This window comes from Protopterus annectens, chromosome 4.part0 (genome assembly GCF_019279795.1).
Source record: "Protopterus annectens isolate FY-2018-M chromosome 4.part0, PAN1.0, whole genome shotgun sequence".
Taxonomy (NCBI): Eukaryota; Metazoa; Chordata; order Ceratodontiformes; family Protopteridae; genus Protopterus; species Protopterus annectens.
Window position 1 is genome coordinate 551,378,276 of NC_056733.1, and position 23,617 is coordinate 551,401,892.

At 35.6% G+C, this 23,617-nt stretch overlaps 1 protein-coding gene across 3 annotated transcripts in view; it reads right to left on the minus strand.

The window, feature by feature from the left end:
- The window catches only part of MYO18B (myosin XVIIIB), a 2,352,406-nt gene that overhangs the window by 1,334,441 nt on the left and 994,348 nt on the right, over nt 1–23,617 (minus strand). For all 3 annotated transcript variants that reach the window (XM_044068483.1, XM_044068482.1, XM_044068484.1), the window contains one exon: nt 15,803–15,986. In XM_044068483.1, coding sequence (XP_043924418.1) covers nt 15,803–15,986 — 184 coding nt within the window. The remainder of the gene's footprint in view (nt 1–15,802; nt 15,987–23,617) is intronic.

Consider the following 23,617-nt stretch of genomic DNA (forward strand, 5'->3'; position numbering starts at 1 on the left):
AGACCACAAACTGAAGGTGTGAGAACTAAAAGAGGTGATGTAGCAATATTCATTAAAGATAAATACACCTAGATTGGTAAAGCAGCATGATTCCCTTGAATTACTTCAGGTGCAACTGACTGTAGGTAAGACCCCTCTTCAGGTTATTGCCAGCTATAGGACCCCCTCCATGAATCAGGACATCCACTCAGTCTACTTGGATCAACTTGAGAGAATCAAGATACAACTAAACACCTTGGTTTTGGGTGAATTTATTTACCCATCCATTGACTGAGTAAACTAGTATATCTGTGAAGCAGGTCTTAAATGCCCTCTCCAAGGCCAAAAACATAGCCTCTATGGGACCAGACTACATCCCAGGCTGTGTTCTACATGGGTTAAAATTGGAATGAGCATCACCACTGGGCACTCTTTTCAATCACAGCCTAAGCACTGGCTTCAGCCCAGTGGAATGGAAAGCAGGTACCGTCATTCCTTTGCACAAAGTGGGTGCATCCACAGACCCCAGGAACTATAGTCCCATTAGCCTGACCAGCCTTTTCTACAAGGCCATGGAACAAACCATCATGGATCTTATTAACAAAGATATAGAAAATCTCCAAGCACAAATCCCACCCATTTTGGTTTTTTCAAGGGGAGCTCATGTCTGTTAAACTTGGTGGACAGCTTTGAGACAGTCACCAAAGTCCTAGCAAGGGCAAATCTTTGCATACGGCCTACCTAGCCTTAGGCAAGGCCTTTGACACAATCACCCACTCAGGCATCATTGATAAAATAACCCAGCTGGGTATCAATCCATATATTTTCAGGTGGGTTGCAAACTGGCTCACTGATAGAACTCATACAGTCTAAATAGAGGACTCCACCTCCTCCAGCAGACCTGTAACCAGCCGTGTTTTACAGGGATCGATTCTGGGAACCCTTCTGGAATCTACTTCTCTGAAGTACAGACTAAAACTAAAGGACTGTGGCTGATGAAGCTTGCTGATGACTGCAAACTGGGAGCAATTTATTTATTTATTTATTTCCAGTTTGATTACCGGGGAAGTCCACTGGGCCAAAAATAACCCATTTTCAGTGGAGGCCCAGGAAGAAAAGCTCCAAGATACATTATACAGTTTAGAATGCAAAGATACAAAAGTGTAAAACATACATTATATAGTACAGTTACAAATAAGTACATTCAATGACACGCATAGTCAACAAAATTAATTGTGGGTGGTCTTATGGGTTATAGAGTTTCATTTGAGCAAACACTCTTATGTATTAGGTGTGAAAACATTTTACATTCATACATTTAAATAAATTTGGATGCACTTTACATGCACTCTTTTAAAGTAAGAAGCTATTTACAATATTTACAAAGTTGAGTTGTGTGATAAGTAGATATAACAGATGAAGAGAGCTTAGATACACTCATAGGAAAATAGCTATGGGAGATTATAGAGAGCTGAGGAACCTGAGAGAGAACTCCCTGGGGACATATACTTGGAATGATTAGGTGGGGTGAAAGCAGGTACATTTCCATTTCGTGGACGGATGTTTGAAAAGCTGGGTTTTGACGTTTTCTGTGTTTGGTTGGGTTCTTAGAGAGGAAGGAAGAAAATCCAATGTATTAAGAGGAAATACCTGCTATGGGAAGTCAGTTATATGCAATATACAGGGCTGCAAGGCACTGTGAGCCAAAACAGGTCTTCACAGTAGAAGAGGTATAATTCTGGCTGCAACAAGCAACTCTGCAACATTAGTTGATAGGTTTCTGCACCACAGCTTGCAGAGTTGTGTATGTCTAGGATTAAGTAATTGCTTAAATGCAGTAGCCTTGAGGTTCTTTTCATTTGGAATTTGCTCTTTGAAATATGGAATCATGCCACATGTTCTTTTACAGTGTTAAATATTGCATGTTTTTCTCGAATGCTAAGTGTAGGGGTAGGGGCCACATACCTTGTGGCATACATTTTGCTGTTGTGCCTAGAATAAAACAGACCTGCGGTTCTGGAATGGAATAACATGTGAAAGTCATGTATGGATGAAACTGGGAGAATGTGTTATAATTTATTAAAATTGTTAATGTGAATTTGGGACTTATTAGATATGCAGCTAATACAAGAAAACCAACAATGCATGTAATAAATGAATCATGTGCTTCTTGACAATCCAGACCAATCCAAAGAAACAATGGTCTGGTTATTTTATGATGGAAAACAGTGGCTGTCAGCAATGATAGTATGGTATATTGAAATGATATTCAGAAATCCTGGGATGAAAAAAGGACTTAACAATGGCACTTGATTTCTAATGTACTGTTTAAGATATGAGTTGTGTTCCCTCGAGGCTTTTGGTGAGCCATTACTTTAAGCTATCATTTGGGAACTTGTTCATCAACATAGATACTTGAACTCATGTGTGGTATGAGTCCATGTAGTAGAAAAACAGCCATTAGGAAACATGAAGCTAAATCTGGGAAATGTTTGAATAACTTACGACCGGCTTGTAAAGATGGTGTGGTAGCAATATCTGACTCTCCTGCTGCCATCTAACTTCTGTTATGATTGATGCAGCTGTTTCTAGACATTCTGAAGATGATCTGGGGCAATTAAAGTTAAAACATGCATGTCCACAGCTCATGGGGGTTGTTTTTATTGGTCTGAATGCACCCAAAAAAAGTAATAGACATTCAAAACCCATATAACCAAAACACTTGATTTTCTTAAGGGGTCATTTGCATATATCCCATGGAACTTTATTACAGGAGGTCTAAGGTACCACAAGGTGAAAACTCTAGCTTGGTTAGGTTTTTCTTGTAGTAATCATTAACATTTATCAATAAGCTTACTCATTCCATGCATGCCTTTCCAGTCACTGCTATGCTTGCATGGCAGGAATTACATTACCGCTCTCAGATATGCTAAACTGCATTTCTAACCTAGAATCCAGTGCAGCAGACTTAGCCAACAACTCTCAAAGTCTGAAATTCATACATGGGCAAATTGGCTGTGGTTGTCATGGCAGTAAAAGTTTGTAGAACTGAGAGCTAAATATAATAGTTTGTGGTAAAGTCCTGTTAGCCTCAAATCTTATAGACAATATCCAGAATATTACCAAAATTAAAATAGTGCACTAGACTGGCTGTCGGGTACTACATATAAGAAGCACTCTCCCAAGTTTATAGATGCCATGGTTAATGCAAAACCAAATCTCATTGACCTCTTACACCTCCTCGCAAAATCATTTCACTGGGAATAAATCACTTTCCCTGTCTGGTAGCTTACATCTCACTTCCTGACTGCATCGATCAGCTACAGATGTGATCCACTGCTAGATGGGATTTTGAATGCAGGTTTTATCTGCCTTGCCAGTCTCTTTCCTGATGTCCTGTAAATGCTACATATACTCTTTTATTTACAAAGGAATTAACTTCTTGCACATCCAAAATAAAATGTTGTAAAGTTTTAAGAGTCGTTGGTTTTCTGACCGATTTGTATAAACATCTCCCACTGCCCATGCCCCTAAGCCATAAAGATGATAGGGTGGACTGTTAAGGATAAGAAAGAAATTATGTATTCTTACTATTATGCAAGAAGCCCAGAATTTCCAGGCAGAAGATATAACAAAAAGATTAAGAGAGAAATTACAGGAAAGAAAAATACTTGCGCAAGCAAAACTGTCAAAAGCTTCACATGCAAATGTGTCTTCATTAATACAACAGATTCATGAAAAAACATTACATAGACCAAGAAACCTTGAACCATTTGGAAAAAGAAACCACTAAGTAAGTTTAAAAATACAAAGAAGAAAATCTGGAGATTTTTCAAAGGTATAAAAAAGAAACATGGACATGGAAAAGAGAGATCTAATATGGTGTAATATTTATGTGACGGAGAAAGCCAAACTATTCAATGCAAAAAAGCAGCTCCAAAGATATTCAAAGAGAAATGCAGGCAAAGACACCAAGTTATGAAAAAATTCCAGACTACAAAAAATAAGATCACAAAAGGGAACAAAAGATTGGTAAAGTAGAAGTTAAAAAAATAGAAGCTGTAGTTATGGAACACCTGTGAAGTGAAGGATTCAGTGTAGAAAGGCTAACACAGGTTATGTTACAACAGGAAGGAACGATGAGTCCCCCAAATAAGGAGAAACTGGAGGAGTGGGAGACATCTGAAGAAGAAATATGGACTTGGGAAAGAAAGACATTTAATATGATGCAGTATTTATGCAAAGGAGAAAGCAAAACTAATCAATGCAAAGAAAGCAGCTCCATTTTTGAAGAGAAATACAGGCAAAGGCATCTGAATATGGAAATTTTACAATATAAGAAAACAAAGGCGGGAAGCAGACAATAGGATTAGTAATGGAAAAGTTAAAGAAATAGAAACTGAAGTTATGGGTTACCTGTGAAGTGAAGGATTTATTGCAGAAAATCTAATCACAGCATGAGTGAACAATGAGTGCCTAAATTAAGGAGAGACCAGTGGAGCAGGAAGCATCTGAGCAGTTGCATATGAAGATACTTTGGAGCCTTCAGTAAAGCAGTACAAACGTTCAGTTAGAGTTGCACAAGAAACTGTGGCAACTCCAACACAGTCAATGTTGTGGGGAGATCCCATATAAAAGAGCAATGGTTGATCCATGATGAAGCTGAAAAGAATGTGGCATCGGAAGATGTTCTGGAACTTTCTGTAGAATGTCCACAGGAAACAGATAACAATGACTGTGCCCTTAGCTAAGATGAAAATGATCTAAGGGAAGAGTTGCTTGATTTCATAGAGATGGATAGACATACTAAGATCAATGAAAGAAACAGATTACAGGAAGTCAAAAAGACCTAAAGTGTTAGACGTTTGATAAAACAAATTAACAAAGTAATCAAGACTGTTCATTGAAATTCATGCAAAATAACAGAAGTAAATGGAATATAACACAGAGCAGTAAGGGAAAGGAAGGCAAGAAATCAAACGACATCATGGAAATATCAAATAGAGAAAACTATAAATCAATTAAAACAAAACGTGTCACTGTTAGAACACTACAAAGAGGGAACAGATCAACAAATCTTCAGAAAAATAGATGTGATAAAAGCAATGTGCAGTATCAGAACAGATCAGGATCTATCATATACTACTGCAAATAATAAACTAAAAATATGTGCACAAGCAGAAAAATGTATAAAATATGCCAATAAATATAAAGGAAAAGTACAAAATAAGCAATTGATTGATGACCCAAAAAGGTTTTATAGAGAAGTGAGAAATAAGGTAAAAGGAATAGAAACAACACCCAAAAAAGAAGAAATAAACACATTTTGGGGAAACATCTATGATGATCCTGTGGAACATAACGATGCTGAATGGAAGGAAGAAGTAGGAATGAATTAGGAAACAAAGCAATAGGGAAAGAAACACCACCAAGAAAAAGAAGAAATAGACACATTTTGGCGAAATATCTTTGAAATCCCAGTGGAACATAATAAAGATTCTGAATGGACTGAAGAAATAAAAGAAACAGTGAGAAATTCAAATATACAGGACATGAAATGGGATGAAGTAACGGCCAAAGAAACTGAAACAAAATTAAGAAAAGCTCCTAATTGGAAAAACCAAGGTCGAGATGCAGTAGCTAACATCTGAGTAAAAGTATTAACATCTTTACATGAAGATTTACCCATGAGTAAGAATGGGTTCTATATTATTTGCTCGGAAGACATCTCCATCGAACAGCTGTGCATTAATTACTACCCATTAAACAACCATTCAGTGAATATTACAATCATTGCACTTCTTTCCTAGGGAATAAAACTACTTGGCCACCAGAGCAACTGTAATACCAACTACATCATTTTACACTCATAAAGGTGGGGGGCTTTGCCCCCACAAACCACAAGTTGGGGGGGTTGCACCCCCACTCCCCACTCTGAGATCACACTAGAGTAGGGAAAAGGGCTAATTCATGATGCTGGCCACCTAGTTACTTTCCCAGGGAAAACTTTGATGTAGTGATCATTCGCTGAATGCAGCATTTGATGTAGTCATGTCGATAAATAGAGATTCGATGGAGGCATCTTTCGAGGAAATAATAGAGACACAAGTAAGAAGAATTTATATGTACACTCCAAACAGATGCCAACATGGTTAACTACAGCAAAAACAATATTCCTCCTTTAGAGTTAGCCTGCAAGATATCCTAAAAACTATAGATCAGTAACTTGCCTTCCAAAGATATATAAACTATACACTGAAATTGTTGCCAACAGTTTATAGTCACTTAGAAAAAAACTCAATCATGGCAATAGAACAAAAAGGAAACAGATGAAAATTATATGCAACATAGGATCATTTGTCATTAAATAAAGTCATAATGAAGATTGTAAAAAATGGGAAGAATCTAAGTATGGCATGGATAGACTACAAAAAAGCATATCACAGCATCCCACATTTGTTGATAAAAGACTGCTTAAAAATGCATAAGATAGATCCTACATTGATCAATTACCTTACAGTGACCATGAAACAGTGGCAAACCATTTTACAGCTAAACCATGATAAAGGACACATTATTATCCCAGGGATAAAAATTCAAAGGGGATATTCCAGGGTGACTCTTTGTCACAGCTGCTCTTTTGCCTTGCCCTTAACACATTAAGCTGTCTACTTTACAGATTAGGTCACGGTTAAAATTTGGCTCCCAGAAAACAATTAAGTATAAAGAGTTCTCATCCTCTTTTTGAGGATGATATAAAACTGTATTGCTCATCAGATGAGGAACTGAAAGCTGAACTTCAAGTGGTCAAAACTTTGTCAAATGATATTAGAATGTAATTTGGTCTTGATAAGTGTGCAAAACCTTTAAAGCAGGAAAGCCGCAGCACCAGGAAAATAACAGCCTGGGACAGGAATGTGATATGAGGGAACTTAAGCAGAAGGGAGTATATAAATATCTGGGAAATGATGATGGATCAACAACAAAACATGAACAAATGAGAATAAAACTTAGTAAGGAATATTTGAGAAAACTAAAATTAGTAGTGAAAACAGCTCTGACATCTACAAACAAAGTCCAAGCTATAAACCAGTTTGCTCTTCATGTTATAGCTTACAGTTTTGGGGTGACTGACTGGCCCCAAAAGTTATTGTATCAGCTGGGCAGAAAAACAAGAAAATTGCTTCATCCTTATCAAATGATTCATAAAAATAATCATATATGAAAATTATATATTCCCCATTCTGAAGGAGGTATGGGCCTCCTTGAATTTGAATATATAGATCTGCATTCGTAGGACTGCATGCATGTCTGCTAACCTCACAAGATCCAATTATGGTGAAAGTTTTAAAGCATGAGGAGAACAAATCTAAGATGACTTCCCAGCTTAGTTTAGCAGAAGCATATCGACGTCAAATGGGAATGGAAGCCAAATCAGAAGGAGACAAAAATCAGGCTGCAACTGAATGTGCCAAAAAACAAACAAATAATATATATGAAGAATCAGATGACAAGGCAAGAAATGTGGAAAATGCATAAATATAGTTGCAAGTATAGAAAACTCCTGGAACAACCTCTTGTCAATCAGGATCTAACACATGAATGGTTAAGGGGAGGCGAATTTAATCGAAAAGAAAGGTTAATATTGGCAGCCCAAAATAGTGGACTATGTACACAGTGGTTTACAAAGTCTGTTGAACATGTCAGAGAAACAGACAAATGCAGGTTTTGTAAAACAGAACTGGAAACAGTCACACATTTTGTTGCTGGGTGTGATACATTAATGGCAGAAGGCCTGCAAACTGAAAGGCATAATTATGTGGCAAGATTGTTGCACTGGGGATTATGCAAACATTATAATATTGAAGTAGTTGAGAATCATTGGTACCATGAGCCAGAAAGTATTATAGAAAATTATGAAGTTTATATTACATGGGATCACCCATTACTGACAGTTCAAAAAAATAGATGCTAGACAACCAGATATAGTACTCCATGAAAAGAAGACACAAGTAGCATTGATAACTAAAAATGCTACACCCAGTGATTACAGTATCTTATGTACAGAGAGACCCAAAGTCATAAGATACCAAGATTAACAGGCAGAAATGAAGGCAATGTATAAGAAGGATACCCAGACATTTCCAATGGTAATAGGAGCAACGGGTCTCATAAAGAAATAAATTACAGTTGTATTTAGATATGTTACCGATACATGTAACACTATATGAATTGCAAAAGTAGTCAGTTCTGAACACATTATGGGTGTTGCAAAGAACAGTTTTGGCTAACATCATAGATTGAGACAATATTAATTTCATGACTTTTACTTATATCCTATCTTTATGAATGGAATCCATTTCCATCCTAATATTAGAAATCCAAAAGACTTGAAGAAATTAAAAACGATAGACCGTATTTGGAGAGCATGTGATCACATTTTAACATACTATTCTTGACTGTCTTCCTGGAAACAATCCCTGCTGTTGCTAGTTTGAAAATATGGGAAAAGTCCTTTCTTCTCAGCCAGATACTGACATAGATGTTTTCACAATGATGTGCAGAATCTTATATTTGTAGGCTCTTTTCATATACGTGTAGGGTATTTGCTTAAAATCACATCTTCCACAGCTAATTCATTCAGACCATGTTGGCTTTTTTGAAAACTGTGTACCTGTGCAATATCCCTAGAGTTAAGCAACAGACTGAAGCAATCCAAAGACTGTACTAGCCCTTGATACAGCTAAGGCATTGGTCTAATTTATCAGTCTCCTTATTATAGACAGTGCATTCTTACCTCAATTCATCTGCCCCTGTCAAAATGAGTCACAGTATTTCCACTGTATTTACTATTCTTGTTGGGGATCTATCAGGGTTTTTGCCCCATTAATGGTTATCTAATCTTTTGAGATACTTTTTCATTTTTATTAAATATACTAGGGTTTCCTTCTTTTGTGTGTTTTGAAGTTTTAGGTCTTGGGCATCTAATTATTTTAGCAAATGATTTAGTTATTTTGCTGTGTGGTTCTGTTTTTGCTGTCTCTTTAGTCTGTGCAAATTTGCTTGACTGTTAGGTAGTATCATATTACAACATAAAACATCTCACATTAATACTATCATTTGATTTGTTTCTATCCAATGACACATTTCAAAATATGTACAAGTTTATCTGAAATCCTCCGGTTTACATGCTTAAATACCCTTCTCCCCTTCACCCCCCTCTGTTATCAGTAATCTTAACACTGATTCCATTTAATCCATTTAAGTTCCAGATAACAGTTTCTTTAATGGATGGGACCAGCATTTGGAGCTTAGGATTTTTCCAGCAAAAATTAGATTTATAACAGCAGCAGTTCTGCTGTCCCTTCTTTCAGCATCCCTTTTTGGTAGTTAAAATAAAAGAAAGGGATATATTGAGATTCATACTGTTATCTAGGCATCATTAAGCAGATTCAGCTCAATGATATTCTTCTAATGATGAAGGAAAGACTTCATATTCCCAGTTTGGTTATTTAACATCAACAGGCATTCTCAGGATCTAATGTCATACTTCTCATAGGGAGCCCAGTTATGTTCTTTTTAAGAAGCACCCTTACTTAAAGTGAATGGTACCACATCATTAATACATCAGCTAATCATCAAAACTTGTTAAACAAACGCTGAAGCTGCAAAATAGACAAAACAAATTCTATAATTTGATATATAAATAAATGATGACAAATTATAAATACAAATTTTCAAATGACAGGCAAAACAGGAGTTTTTTTGGTTTGAACAATTTTTCATGCAATTTGCTTTATTTTCAGTGAGAAGGATCATGGATATTTTATTAGAATTAAAGGTAAGATTTAAAAAAAATTGTTTTAAGTCAGGCAATAGCATATATATCATTCACCCTTCTTCATAGTTATGGCAAATATTTTTGAACATTTGTATTTTATATATATATATATATATATATATATATATATATATATATATATATATATATATATTACATTATTAGATATAAATATAGATATACAGTTATCTCTCTCTCTCTCTCTCTCTCTCTATATATATATATATATATATATATATATATATATATGGTACTTACGTATTATCATAACCACATTCTAAACCACTGTGTGACTTGATGTTAGGATGATAGAGACTGACATCAGGTACTCCCGATCCGTGAATGGTGTGTAGCAGCCCTCTGAAACGAATATCCAGTGAAAGAGACCTTTCTTGTCATTTTCCTGTCAAACTTTTAGTGTTATCCAATGAGTTTTACTTCATGTGATAATATGTAAAATATGACCTACGTATTATCGCAACCACATAATAAGATGACAGTCAAGGTAGCTCATTCTGTAAACTGAAAAGCAATCCCACTTTTATGATCAACGGAGGCCAGGCATGAAGTAAAACCTCATTGGACAATACTACAAGTTTGACAGTAAAAAAAACAAGAAAGGAATCATTCACTGTGTCTTTTAATTCTCAATGTAATCTGTAGAGCTCATTAACAATCCTCTTCCTTGTTAGCTTTCATTAGAAAGAGTTATGTCTTATATCCCACCTTATTTATCATTTTTGGCACAGACAACTGTTGTTAAAGTGGTGCTAAACTTATAAAGGTGTGTTAAGTGTAATTTTGTAAAACTGATAACTTTTTAAAGAATCAGCGTTCATCCTGTCTTAGAATGTAGGAGCAAGACTAGCTGGCTATCTTGAAAATGCATGCATTGTGAAATTATATAGCCTCCCCTAAAATATAAGATGCTAAAGCTCACAAGAAATGTCCATTATACATTTAAATGTACTTATGACGTAAGTACCGACATTTCTTTACCATGAATGTCCAAGTAGCCAGTAACCCTTTGTCAGCAAGGAACCATGGAGAAAAGCTACACAATGAGATAAATTGCACAGATTATTATTTTTTTTTATTTGCTGTGAGTGTCACTGTTATCCGAGGAAGTTGTACTTTATGGCTTCCTCGACTTGTTTGCAGATGCAAGATTTCTTTTATGTTAAGAAAATGAGCCAAACCAAACCCATAGAGTTGTTTAGAATGTGGTTGCAATAATACGTAAGTAATATATATATATATATATATATATATATATATAGAAAAGAAGTAAGGGTTTAAGGTCAAAGGTGTTTTTGTCGGTGGTGAAACACCTTCTGTTTAAATGCTTTGAAGGTGTTTCAATAAATCACACTTTATATTTTTGGGAATTGCAGCACTCACATTTTATATTTCATATTTAGGATAGTAAACCTTTCATATTTTAATAACTGAGTCAGTAACACACACACACACACACGTGCGCACACTCTCTGTTTTTGTCTACATAGATTGCATTACACTGCAGGTACTAGTAGTTGGTTATCACTATGGAAACAGGTACTGTGTCTGGATTTAATGTTTAGAATTCCAGATTTATATTTTACTTATTTATTTTATTTTCCATTTGTTTACTGGGAAAGTCTGACTTGGAACGAGCAGGTAGTCATACTTTTCATATATCTAGAAATAACTATTATGATAAAGAGAAAGGAAGTCTTTATAGGAAAGTTAAGTTTTGATGAATATTTTGCTGTTACTATGTCTACATTACGTTATTAATATGATATGGAAAGTTGTTTTTGAATATTTATAGGAAAATGTGCTAACATTCGTTGCATTATAATAGTGATTTACAGACTCAGTGTAGCAAATATTATCAGTGTAAGAATAAGTATGTGCTGAATAATGCCCGCTGTATGGAGATTTTAATATTTTTAATTCAGTTTAATATTTACAGAATATTTAAAATGGGATATGCTTTTATAACCCAGAATTTCAGAAAAGGTTCAGGATTATTTGAAAGTGATCATGCAGCAAGGGTTGAACTTTCTACAGCATCTGCAGAAAGACTGCATTCTTTTTAAGATAAATTCTGAGCAAATTGAAGGGTATCTCATCAGCTCTGAACAGAGAAGAGCAGTAACTGTTATCATTCTACTGCCAATGACCTTGCCAATGTATATTAGTTTCTCCTTAACCCAAAGTCCTTCTCCCACTGTTCACCTAGTCTATGGCCATATGAAATGCCTAGTTTTTAGTTAGGTTCTTTACACATCACTGCAGATGGATTGCTTTTGTCTTTCAATGGCTGACGTATTCCCTGTTCCAATTACATCCAGTTGATTTGTCTTTCTTTTTCAGTATAGTTGCTGCTCTGGGCTTCATTGCATTCAATCTGCATTATGTCAGTCTTGTAATTATGCAAAGTCCCTTCAGCTACTTTTCCAAAAAGTAAAAACAAAAATATCAGCAATGGGACGTGTCCGAGTTCTAAAACTTTCCAAAAAATTAAAATAAAAATATCAGCAATGGGGACGTGCCCGAGTTCTAAAACTTTCCAAAAAGTAAAAATAAAAATATCAGCAATGGGGACGTGTCCGAGTTCTAAAACTTTCCAAAAAAGTAAAAATAAAAATATCAGCAATGGGGACGTGTCCGAGTTCTAAAACTTTCCAAAAAGTAAAAATAAAAATATCAGCAATGGGGATGTGTCCGAGTTCTAAAACTTTCCAAAAAAGTAAAAATAAAAATATCAGCAATGGGGACGTGTCCGAGTTCTAAAACTTTCCAAAAAGTAAAAATAAAAATATCAGCAATGGGGACGTGCCCGAGTTCTAAAACTTTCCAAAAAGTAAAAATAAAAATATCAGCAATGGGGATGTGTCCGAGTTCTAAAACTTTCCAAAAGGTAAAAATAAAAATATCAGCAATGGGGATGTGAAGTTCTAAAACTTTCCAAAAAGTAAAAATAAAAATATCAGCAATGGGGATGTGTCCGAGTTCTAAAACTTTCCAAAAAGTAAAAATAAAAATATCAGCAATGGGGATGTGAAGTTCTAAAACTTTCCAAAAAGTAAAAATAAAAATATCAGCAATGGGGATGTGTCCGAGTTCTAAAAAGTTTTATTGGGATCGTGCTAAATATTTAATTAGTTCAGAAGGGCACTGCATAAAAAATAAACTGTTTTTAAAGAATTGTTTAGCATTAAGCTTTTGGGATGCAATTAAGTACTAAAACACAATAGGTAAGAATCATGATACACTGCAGTGCGGAGTTGTCTAGATAAGAAATGCAAATACATCCTGCTGTATCTCTTATCTTAATACACCTCTTAATGTTTAAATGAATGTAGTTCGTTAAAATGGTAAATATGCAAATATGCACAATGCTGATGCTCCAAAGAGTTTTGTGTGTGTGTGTGCGTGTGTGTGTGTGTGTGTGTGTGTGTGTGTGTGTGTGTGTGTGTGTGTGTGCGTGTGTGTGTGGACATATATATATATTTTTTACTGGCTTTGTGTAACTAGGTTAGTCAAAAATTTATTTTCAGAGGCGGCCCTTACTGTATGCACATTTTAAACATACATTCAATAATATACATGAACAGAAATAATATACATTAACAAATACACATAAATGTGTTAATTAGATTGCATTATATGAAAAGAAGATGCTGCAAATTCAGTAATATGCATGAACTGACTAAATAAAACACATTAACTATTACATATACATTTGCTAATTTGGTTATTTTTATATTGAAGTAGAAGCAGCTATTGCAGTTTAAAAGATATTTATGTATTGAGAGATATTGAACATTGAGCATATGAAGAAATGTATTAGTGTGTTAGACAAATAACAGACCATGCAATTAGTGTTTAGAAATTTAAATCAATGAAAGTGAGGTAATGAACTCGTTAGGGCAGAAAATGTTAATATTATAGTTAACAGGTGGGATATAAACTAGGCTGAGACACAATTATATATATATATATATATAGTATACTTTTATATGACTATTATAAGGCTTATATTAGAAGTATAGAGGGGGCGATGAGCTGTGTCACATGGTAATAGAGTAAGCTGGGAGATACTTTAAAACTACTCATGTACTGGTGAAGACTGTTTATGGGATGTGGGATACTGAAAGAAGAGAAATGGTTTGATGATATGGCAAGCTGAAAAGAACAGTGACATTTATCCTGAAGATGTACACGAGCAGATCCATTGATTTGATAGGTAATGTTTTAGTTATATTTTAATTGAGTATGTATTCTGAATTGAATTCTTTGGTTGTGGGATGTGGTTCCATGATTTAGCTATGTTGTTTGAATATAGAGAGTCACCTGCAATGTTAGATGATTTGGTTATAGAGATTAGTGATTTTTCTCTACAGCATAAAATTCCACTGGGGGAATAATGTTGTATAACGTTGTTAAGGGCTTGACAATTTTATGGCTTATAGAGACATCTGTGGATTGCAATTAAATGAGAGAAAGTCAGGTGATGTGGTAGCTCAAACTATTGATACATATCAATACATCAAAACAATGATATATATATATATATATATATATATATATATATATATATATATATATATATATATATATAGGTATATGTCACTTCAGTGAAAAAGCAATACACTGAACCTAAATTATTGAGCACAAATGTTCAGGACATGATATTTTGAAAATAAAAACAAAAGCAAAGTAAATTTTTTTTGTTTGTTTGTTTTTTTTTTTTGTAGGAGGGCAAGCCCCCACTACACCCCCAATTGGAGGGCTGCATCCCCCCACACCCCCTGCTAATTATATATACTGACTCTGAGATCACACTACAGTGGAGAAAGGGCAAATTCCCTTATCCCCACTGCACAGTGATCTTGAACAGTAATGAAAGCCGGCATGCGCACTCAATGAATTTATAATAGCATATGCTGGCTTTCATTCCATTTGACAAAAAAAGCTCAGCAAAATGAACATATGCCATATATATCTATATCTATAATTATATTTATATCTATCTAGATATATAAATATGTATACGTGTGTGTCTATGTGCATCTATGTATATATTATTATAAAATATGAATATAGTGTCTTTTGTTGATTACTCAGGTGACCAGTAAATAATCCAGTCCACTACATCAAAACCCATTTTTTTAAACACTAAAACTGGCTTTAACAGGGAGAGGAAGGATGGGGTTAAAATGTGGGTTCTGTAGGGGGACATGTCTTGTCCTCCATGCAAACTCTATCAGTAAAAGAAGTGCACAATTAAAAGGATTGACCATTTAATAAGTGTGTAATTAAAAGGCTCGACCATTTAATGATCATTTAAGTGATTTCTGGCAAAATTTACTGTAACCATATCTATCTATCTATCCTGCAAGAAGTGTTTGTAAATGTTGCCAGCATTGTGAAATCTGCACTAGAGTTTTGTAGAACCTAATAATTCAGATTGTCTGGAACCTTTACAACACGGCACTTGGGTATTACAATAAATAATAATAATAGCACAGTGTAGTATCTCAGCACACCAAAACACATTTTCTGCATTAATAATAAACACTGTTCAACTGCTAAAACATGTTAAGAATTTATAGAAGTGGTTTATAGTATCTAGTTTTCTGTGGTCAGTATTTATTTTTTCCTTATTGTTTTGACGTTTATTGGTTTAGATGACTTATTTTTTTTTATTTAAAATGCATTCAGCATAATTGCCTTCTACTAAAATATTCATTCAGTTTGTTAGTGTTCACTGTTATTTCAGGGGCTATTAAAATAATACATTTTTATAATGAAGACATTGCATACTGTGTATTTATATAGATTAAACTGCTGTTGATTTCCATTTAATATCTACTGCATTAATTACTGAGATGAGTAATACCATATGTGTTACAGGCAAGTGCATTGGTTCATTCAATATTCAGGCATTGCAAACATCTGAACACAGCAAGAAGAATGAAGACTGCTTACCACTTGCAGTTTGATTTGTGCACACACAGACATCTTCTTCACTGCTGCAAAACTGCTAGTAAAAGTCTTTCTTACACACCCGACCCTTTGCAGACTGTGCTGGAAGTTTCCTTCCAGTCCTGCTACAGAGCGACAGATCAGTGGGATTTTACACCTTGCCTTGAAGAGATTCTTAACGATATCTCTGTCAGAGAACAAAAACAGCAAAAACATAGTCCATTAAGGTTTACAGGCTACGTTCATATAGTACGGGAAAAGCTCTAACATAAAAGCATTTTAGAACCAGCCTTGTTTTCTTTATGACCACTGTTAAGCCCTCCATGTATCTACACACTGTGCTCTTTGCCTTTGTATTAGCTATGGTTTACCTATATTCAATTAAATCACTATACTACAAGGTATTTCATTGACATATGTTTGTTTTTAATAATGAAATGTAACTTAAAAGTACAATAAAATGAGAAGAAAATGCACATTTTTTGGATGTAGGGGTTGTCCACCCATCCTGGGACTTCACTCCCACAATCACTGGCATATATATACACACCAACTCCACATCTGAGGGATAAATGGAAACTCTCCCTGCAGCAAGCCATGGTCCCATACAATACAAGTCAACATTATCTTGATAAGTGCAATGTAAAATAAATAAATAAGCCACTGCCTGCAACTTTACTTATTTGGGTATACTCTATTAGTTAGGCCTTGGTATCTCATGATGGTTTGCCAGTTATGACCCCCTGTTTCATGTGCATTTAATCTGCAGTCGCATGTCATAATCTACCTGTTTTTCCCCTCAGTTTTAAGTAGCTCTCTGCTATTTACATCCTGACATTATGTAGCATTCTGCTAGTTATACAACATTGTCATGTGGTGTCCTACAAGTTATATGCTGGTGTCACATTTTATATATACCAGTTGCAGCACAGATTTATATAGCTTTGTCACAGCTGCCAGTAATTCCCAGGTGCCATGTATTATATAATACCCAAGTTTCATGCATCACACAATACCCAGGTTTTATATATCACATAATACCCAGGTTTCATATATCACATACTACCCAAGTGTCTTGTATAATATAATACCCAGGTCATCATGTATCACATGATACCCAGGTGTCATGTATCACATTAAACCCCTAGTGGTATGTCATACTATCAGTTATTTCTCAACTTTTACGTAGTTTTCAGCCAATTAAAACTTGAGGTCATATGGTACTCTAATGCTTATATCCCAGCCAAATGTGGTACTTACTAGTTATAACTCAGCATTATGACTTACATCTGCAAGTTATAACCAAAAGGCAAGTGATTTTTACACAGATATACTCTAATGTCTTGGTTCTCTGTCAGTTCTGTATCATTAATCATTTATACAAATGCTAATTGAGCCCAATATCACATAGTAGTCTGCCATTCATATGCAAGCATTACGTGGTATGCTACCATATATACCCTATCCTCATGTGGTGCTGTACCATTCATATCCCTGTGGCATGGTACTCTGTCAGACCCTAACCTCATGAGGCACTGCACCAGTTATACCTCCATGGCATGATATTCTGCCAGATGCTAATCTCATGTGACAGTATACAAGTTATACCTCTGTGGAATGGTAGTCTGCTAGATAAACCCCCAGCATCATGTGGTAGTACTGTACAGTTATACCCCAGTGTCAGGTTACTCTGCCATATAGATCCTAACTCCATGTGGTACTGTACCATTTATACTGTTGTGGCATGGTACTCTCCTAGATAGGTCCTAACATCGTGTGGTACTGTATCATTTATACCATTGTGACATGGTACTCTCATAGATAGGTCCTAACATCATGTGGTACTGTACAGTTATACCCCATTGTCAGGTTACTCTGCCATACAGAAACTATCCTCTGTGTGGTACTGTACCATTTATACAATTGTGGCATGGTACTCTGCTAGATAGGTCCTAACATCATGTGGTACTGTACCATTTATACCGTTGTGGCATGGTACTCTGCTAGATAGGTCCTAACATCATGTGGTACTGTATAATTTATACCGTTTTGGCATGGTACTCTCCTAGATAGGTCCTAACATCATGTGGTACTGTTCCATTTATACCGTTGTGGCATGTTACTCTCCTGGATAGGTCCTAACATCATGCGGTACTGTACAGTTATACCCCATTGTCATGCTACTCTGATACTTATCCTCCAGTGTCATGTTGTGTACATGCTAGTTATAATCCAGTGTACTTTTCCATTAATGGACAACAGGGGAAATGAGCAGCTGACATCAAGTAACTGTACCATACTAATTTATAAGTCCAGCAACCCGTTGGTGGTGACCGTTTTTAATGAAACACCTTCACTTCTCAATGGTAAATGTTGCTGGTGAAGTGAATTTTGTATGGCATAAGGCGGCATGGTTGCTTACTTGTTTTTTGTTTTACTGATAGGGTTGTAAAAATGGCTGCTTGCTTTTATAGTTGAAGGCTGTACATTTTTTTTTGTGTGTGGAGTTTTGTCTTGCTGGATTTATGCTTGGGTTTAGGAACTGTGGGCTCAGCGAGATGCATTGTTGTAATGTTGCAAGGATTTGCCAAAGGTTGCTACAGCAGCTCTCAGCAACTTTTAAAGCTACAGGTTTATGACTTTTCCATATTCATAGTGTACTTCTGTGTATCTTGGTGTTTCTTTGTGTAGGGTGTAGTAACACCATTAGAATCTAAAGGGTTTTAGAATGAAGTCCGTTTCTCAGCACTTGCCACGTTACTGAGAAAAGAGAGAAATTAGTAGCTCATTTAAAGTGAAATTGATTTTAGGAAAATACCTATGAATGTTTTTAGTTTCAATCTTAGTAAGGCTGAGTTGGATGGTTTGGCTAAATTTAAGATGAATAAGGATGTTAGAGTCATCAAACCCTATAAAGGTGGGGGGTATCATAATAATGGATTTGAGTGACTATGAAACATGAATGAGAAATGCCTTGGATGGTGACTTATATAGAAATATTTCCTTAAATGAATTGAATGGGACTGACAATAGAATTCGGAATGAACTTGATCTGTTCATTGAAGGTTTGATTTCTGTTGACGAATTTAACTTTCTATCTGTGTCTCACCCAAGGACTCCATGCATTTTTGAGGCAATCTCTGCTTAACATACAAGGCCATGTCAAACCCAGAGCTGTTGGACATGCTACACTTAAAGAAATCCCAATCCCTCAGAGCTACACGCTCCAGGGATCTAAACCTTGTCATCACAATAAACAAAACATGCTGGAGGGATAGGTTCCTGACCCAGAGACTCCCCAGACTCTGGAATAGATTGCCCATACATGTAAAGCAGAGTGCCTCTTTGGACCTCTTCAAGAGGAACCTTGACGATTGGATGGGAGAAAGGAAATTCACCCCAGGGATCACGTCAGTCGCCCTGCTAGACAGGGGTCCAGGAAAGTAAATAATGTGGGAAGAAATAGCCAGGGAATTGTTATGGCTAGGCTTGTATAGGCCCTAGGGCTGATAGCCTAGTACCAACCTATGAAACTATTTACCTATGAACTTACCAAAAATGCATAAAAGTATTATAGACTCTCCAATGTGTCCAGTTGTGGATGGTCGGGGTTATATTACGTACCCTTTAGCCAAGTACCTGGATAGTAAATTGAAGCCACTTCTTGCAGATGAACCAAACCTGTGTAGGGACTCATGGGACTTTCTACGAAAAGTTAATGAGTTGGAATTTCTGGAAACTGTTTTTTTTATGACTATAGATGTCAAAGATCTATATACTTCGATTCCCCATGACATTGGGGTTGAGTGGGTATGTGAGTATCTATTACAGAAAGGTGTGCCCCAGCCTAGTATTAATGTATATGAACAGCTTTTTGACTTGGTATTGAGAAACATCTGTATTTTCTTTCAGAATTAATTTTTCATCCAGACTGTGGGGGTAGCTATGGGATCCCCTTGTGGGGGCCTATATGATAATATATGGTTATGCTACAGTGGGAAAAGAGATTTTTGTTTAACTCACAATTTTATTCCCACTGCAGGATGTATGTGCGATTTTTGGATGACAACTTTATCTTCTGGGATGGACCTGAAATACAATTTTAGAATTTTTAGCTTACATTCATGATTCAACACCCTTTTTAAGATTTACTCACACAATATGTTTTGAGGAGATTTCCTATGTGGACATTAGACTTATGAAGAATATACCCACTAAAAAGTTTACCTCAGAGATTTTTCGGAAGGAAACATATTCCAATAATTTTTTTATACTTTGATAGTTCCCACCCCTTCAAGAAGAGGGCAGTAGCGAAGGGGCAGTTCATTAGGGCTGCTCGGATGGTCTCCTGTTTTAATGCATTCCTAAGTGAATGAGAAATTATTAAAGGAAATATTTTTAAAAAGGGACTATCCAATGGATTTAGTAATAATTTAATGTTGGAAGTGGTTAATAAAAGGGAAAGTGGCTTTTTTAAGGCTATTTTGTCCTATAATTGTAATAGGTCAGAACAGGTGAGTGTGATAAGTGGGACTGATGGTCCACTTAGTAAAGAGAATACTATACCAGATACAGTTTTTGAGGTATTGAATACAAATTGTCCAGAAAAAATAAATTTTCGATCTGCATTTATAACAACGTATAATTAACAAGTAAACAAATGACTGACATCTTATTTAAAAATTGGACTTTTTTATCTTCTCGTAGTGAGCATAGACAATCTATAGGGGAGAAACCTGCCATGGTCTACAGGAAAGGGCAATGTCTCAAGAATATTTTTGAAAGTAGCAGTAATAGGCATATGAAGGGCCATATGAAAAAAAAATGTGGCCTGTGTAATTATTGTGATTATATAATTAAAAGATCACATTTTAATATAAATGATGTGAAGATTAGCCTTAATAAAACATGTTCCTGTTATATGAACAAAGTAGTTTATTGTGCCCTCTGTATAAAATGTCCCTGTTTTTATATTGGAAAAACAGAGAGAAGGTTAAAAAAAACATATTTATGAACACGTAAGGGACATTAAACTAAAGGACACTAATGCCCTGGCCAAACATTGCAATGAAGTACCAGCACATTCTTTTAAATTTATTGTGATTGAACCCCTACAAGTTGATCCAAGGGGTGGCCCATGGTCACTATACCTTGAAAGGCAGGAAGCCTTATAGAAACTTTAGGACCAATGCAAACCAGTGGCCTGGTCTAAATGAATCCTTTTCAATCACTTGCTTTTTAAAGTTAAAGGCATTAGATAGATAATATGATTCTAGTAGTGAAGGTTTTTTTAGTTGTGTTTTTAGGGTTTATTATGGGATAGTGATAGCAATGGTTTACCTGTAGTGCAATCATTTATTTAGTTATTTTTATATCTGTATTTATAAAAGCAGTTATTAATATATTTTTAGATATATTTTAAACTGTTCTTTCATAGAAAGGCTGTTTTAATAACTGTATGAATTGCTGCTATATTAGTGATGTGAATGGTTGTAGCTTTAAATATTTCATGGATTATTTTATAGTATTTGTGAAGACTATGCTGTGATTGGCTAATGACTGTGGGCATGCTATTTAAATTCACTCCTTTTTCCATTGTCTTTATCTTGATAAAGTCTCTGATTACAGAGACGAAAGTGCTTGATGAAGATGTCGATTTAATTTTGATTTTTTTTATTTTGTATTGTCTTATACAGTATTAGAAATGAATTCTTATTTATTAATTATTCATCTGGACTCATATTTTCTTGGTTGCGGATATTTTTATCTGGTTTATTGGTCTTTTCATTTATTTATGTATAATATAATACCCTCTGCCATATAGACCCTAACTCCATGTGGTACTGTACCATTTATACCGTTGTGGCATGGTACCCTCCTAGATAGGTCCTAACATCATGTGGTACTGTACCATTTATACAGTTGTGGCATGGTACCCTCCTAGATAGGTCCTAACATCATGTGGTACTGTACCATTTATACCGTTGTGGCATGGTACCCTCCTAGATAGGTCCTAACATCATGTGGTACTGTACCATTTATACAGTTGTGGCATGGTACTCTCCTAGATAGGTCCTAACATCATGTGGTACTGTACCATTTATACAGTTGTGGCATGGTACTCTCCTAGATAGGTCCTAACATCATGTGGTACTGTACCATTTATACAGTTGTGGCATGGTACTCTCCTAGATAGGTCCTAACATCATGTGGTACTGTACCATTTATACAGTTGTGGCATGGTACTCTCCTAGATAGGTCCTAACATCATGTGGTACTGTACCATTTATACAGTTGTGGCATGGTACTCTCCTAGATAGGTCCTAACATCATGTGGTACTGTACAGTTATACCCCATTGTCATGCTACTCTGATACTTATCCTCCAATGTCATGTTGTGTACATGCCAGTTATAATCCAGGGTACTTTTTCATTAACAGGCAACAGGAGAAATGAGCAGCTGACATCAAGTAACTGTACCTTACTAATTTATAAGTCCAGCAACTCGTTGGTGGTGACCGTTTTTAATGAAACACTTTCACCTCTCAACAGTAAATGATGCTGGTGAAGTGTATTTTGTATGATATAAGGCGGCATCGTTGCTTATTTGCTTTTGGTTTTACTGATAGGGTTGTGAAAACAGCTGCTTGCTTTTAGAGTTGAAGGCTGTACGTTTTTTTTTTTTTGTGTGTGGAGTTTTGTCTTGCTGGATTTATGCTTGGGTTTAGGAACTGTGGGCTCTGCGAGATGCGTTGTTGTAATGTTGCAAGGATTTGCCAGAGGTCGCTACAGAGGCTCTCAGCAATGTTTAAAGTTACAGGTTTATGACTGTTCCATACTCAGTGTACTTCTATGCATCTTGGTGTTTTGTTGTGTTGGGTGTAGTAACACCATTAGAATCTAAAGGGTTTTAAAATGAAGTCCGTTTCTCAGGGTTTGCCATGTTACTAAGAAAAGAGAGAAATTAGTAGCTCATTTAAAGTCCCTTTTGAAAGGAATGGTTTGGACCGTTGTATTTTTAAGTACATTAGTGAGTCAGCAGACACGAGAGCAAATAAAGTGTCCTTTCAGGACAGGTTGTTTGGGTAGTTCTCCGTTAACATTTTTTGTTAACATGGCAGCAGGGAACTGTGTGCTTGATGTGTACACACAGTTTATATATTCTAGGTTGTTCACTTTTTCTGAAAGGTAATTTATGTAGACGGATAGTACCGCAAATTCTATTTTTTATTCAGTGAAAATGTCTACAGTTGAGAAGATCACGCTTGTTAAAATAGTGCGCTATTTAAGTTCCAAAAATACTTTTTTGGAAGAATAAAAAATAGGTAGAATTTGCGGTACTATCTGTCTACATAAATTACCTTACAGAAAAAGTGAACGACTTATATTATACAAACTGTGTGTACACATCAACTGTTCATTTTCCCTGCCACCCCGTTAACGGAAATGTACCTAATCCAGTAACATGTAACATGATACTGGATTATAATTGGCATGTACAATATCATGTAACATGTTCTTTTTCATACTACAGTGCTATGTTGCAATTTGCCAATTCTAGTAACATGATGCTTTCATCCTCATGGTACTGTGCATTTATTGTTTGCTCTGTTTCCTTTTTTCTTGTCATGCAATAGTCTTTGGTGTTCAGTTTTTGTTACATTTCCCCACTCTGCCTATATACACACACACCACCAACAACTTGGTCCAGATGGCTATTATCACCAAACTTTTGTCTCTGTTCATCACTACAAGCTAAAGAATCAGGATCATTTAGACAATGATTGATGCTGTTTAGACACTTTCTGGCAATAGTTA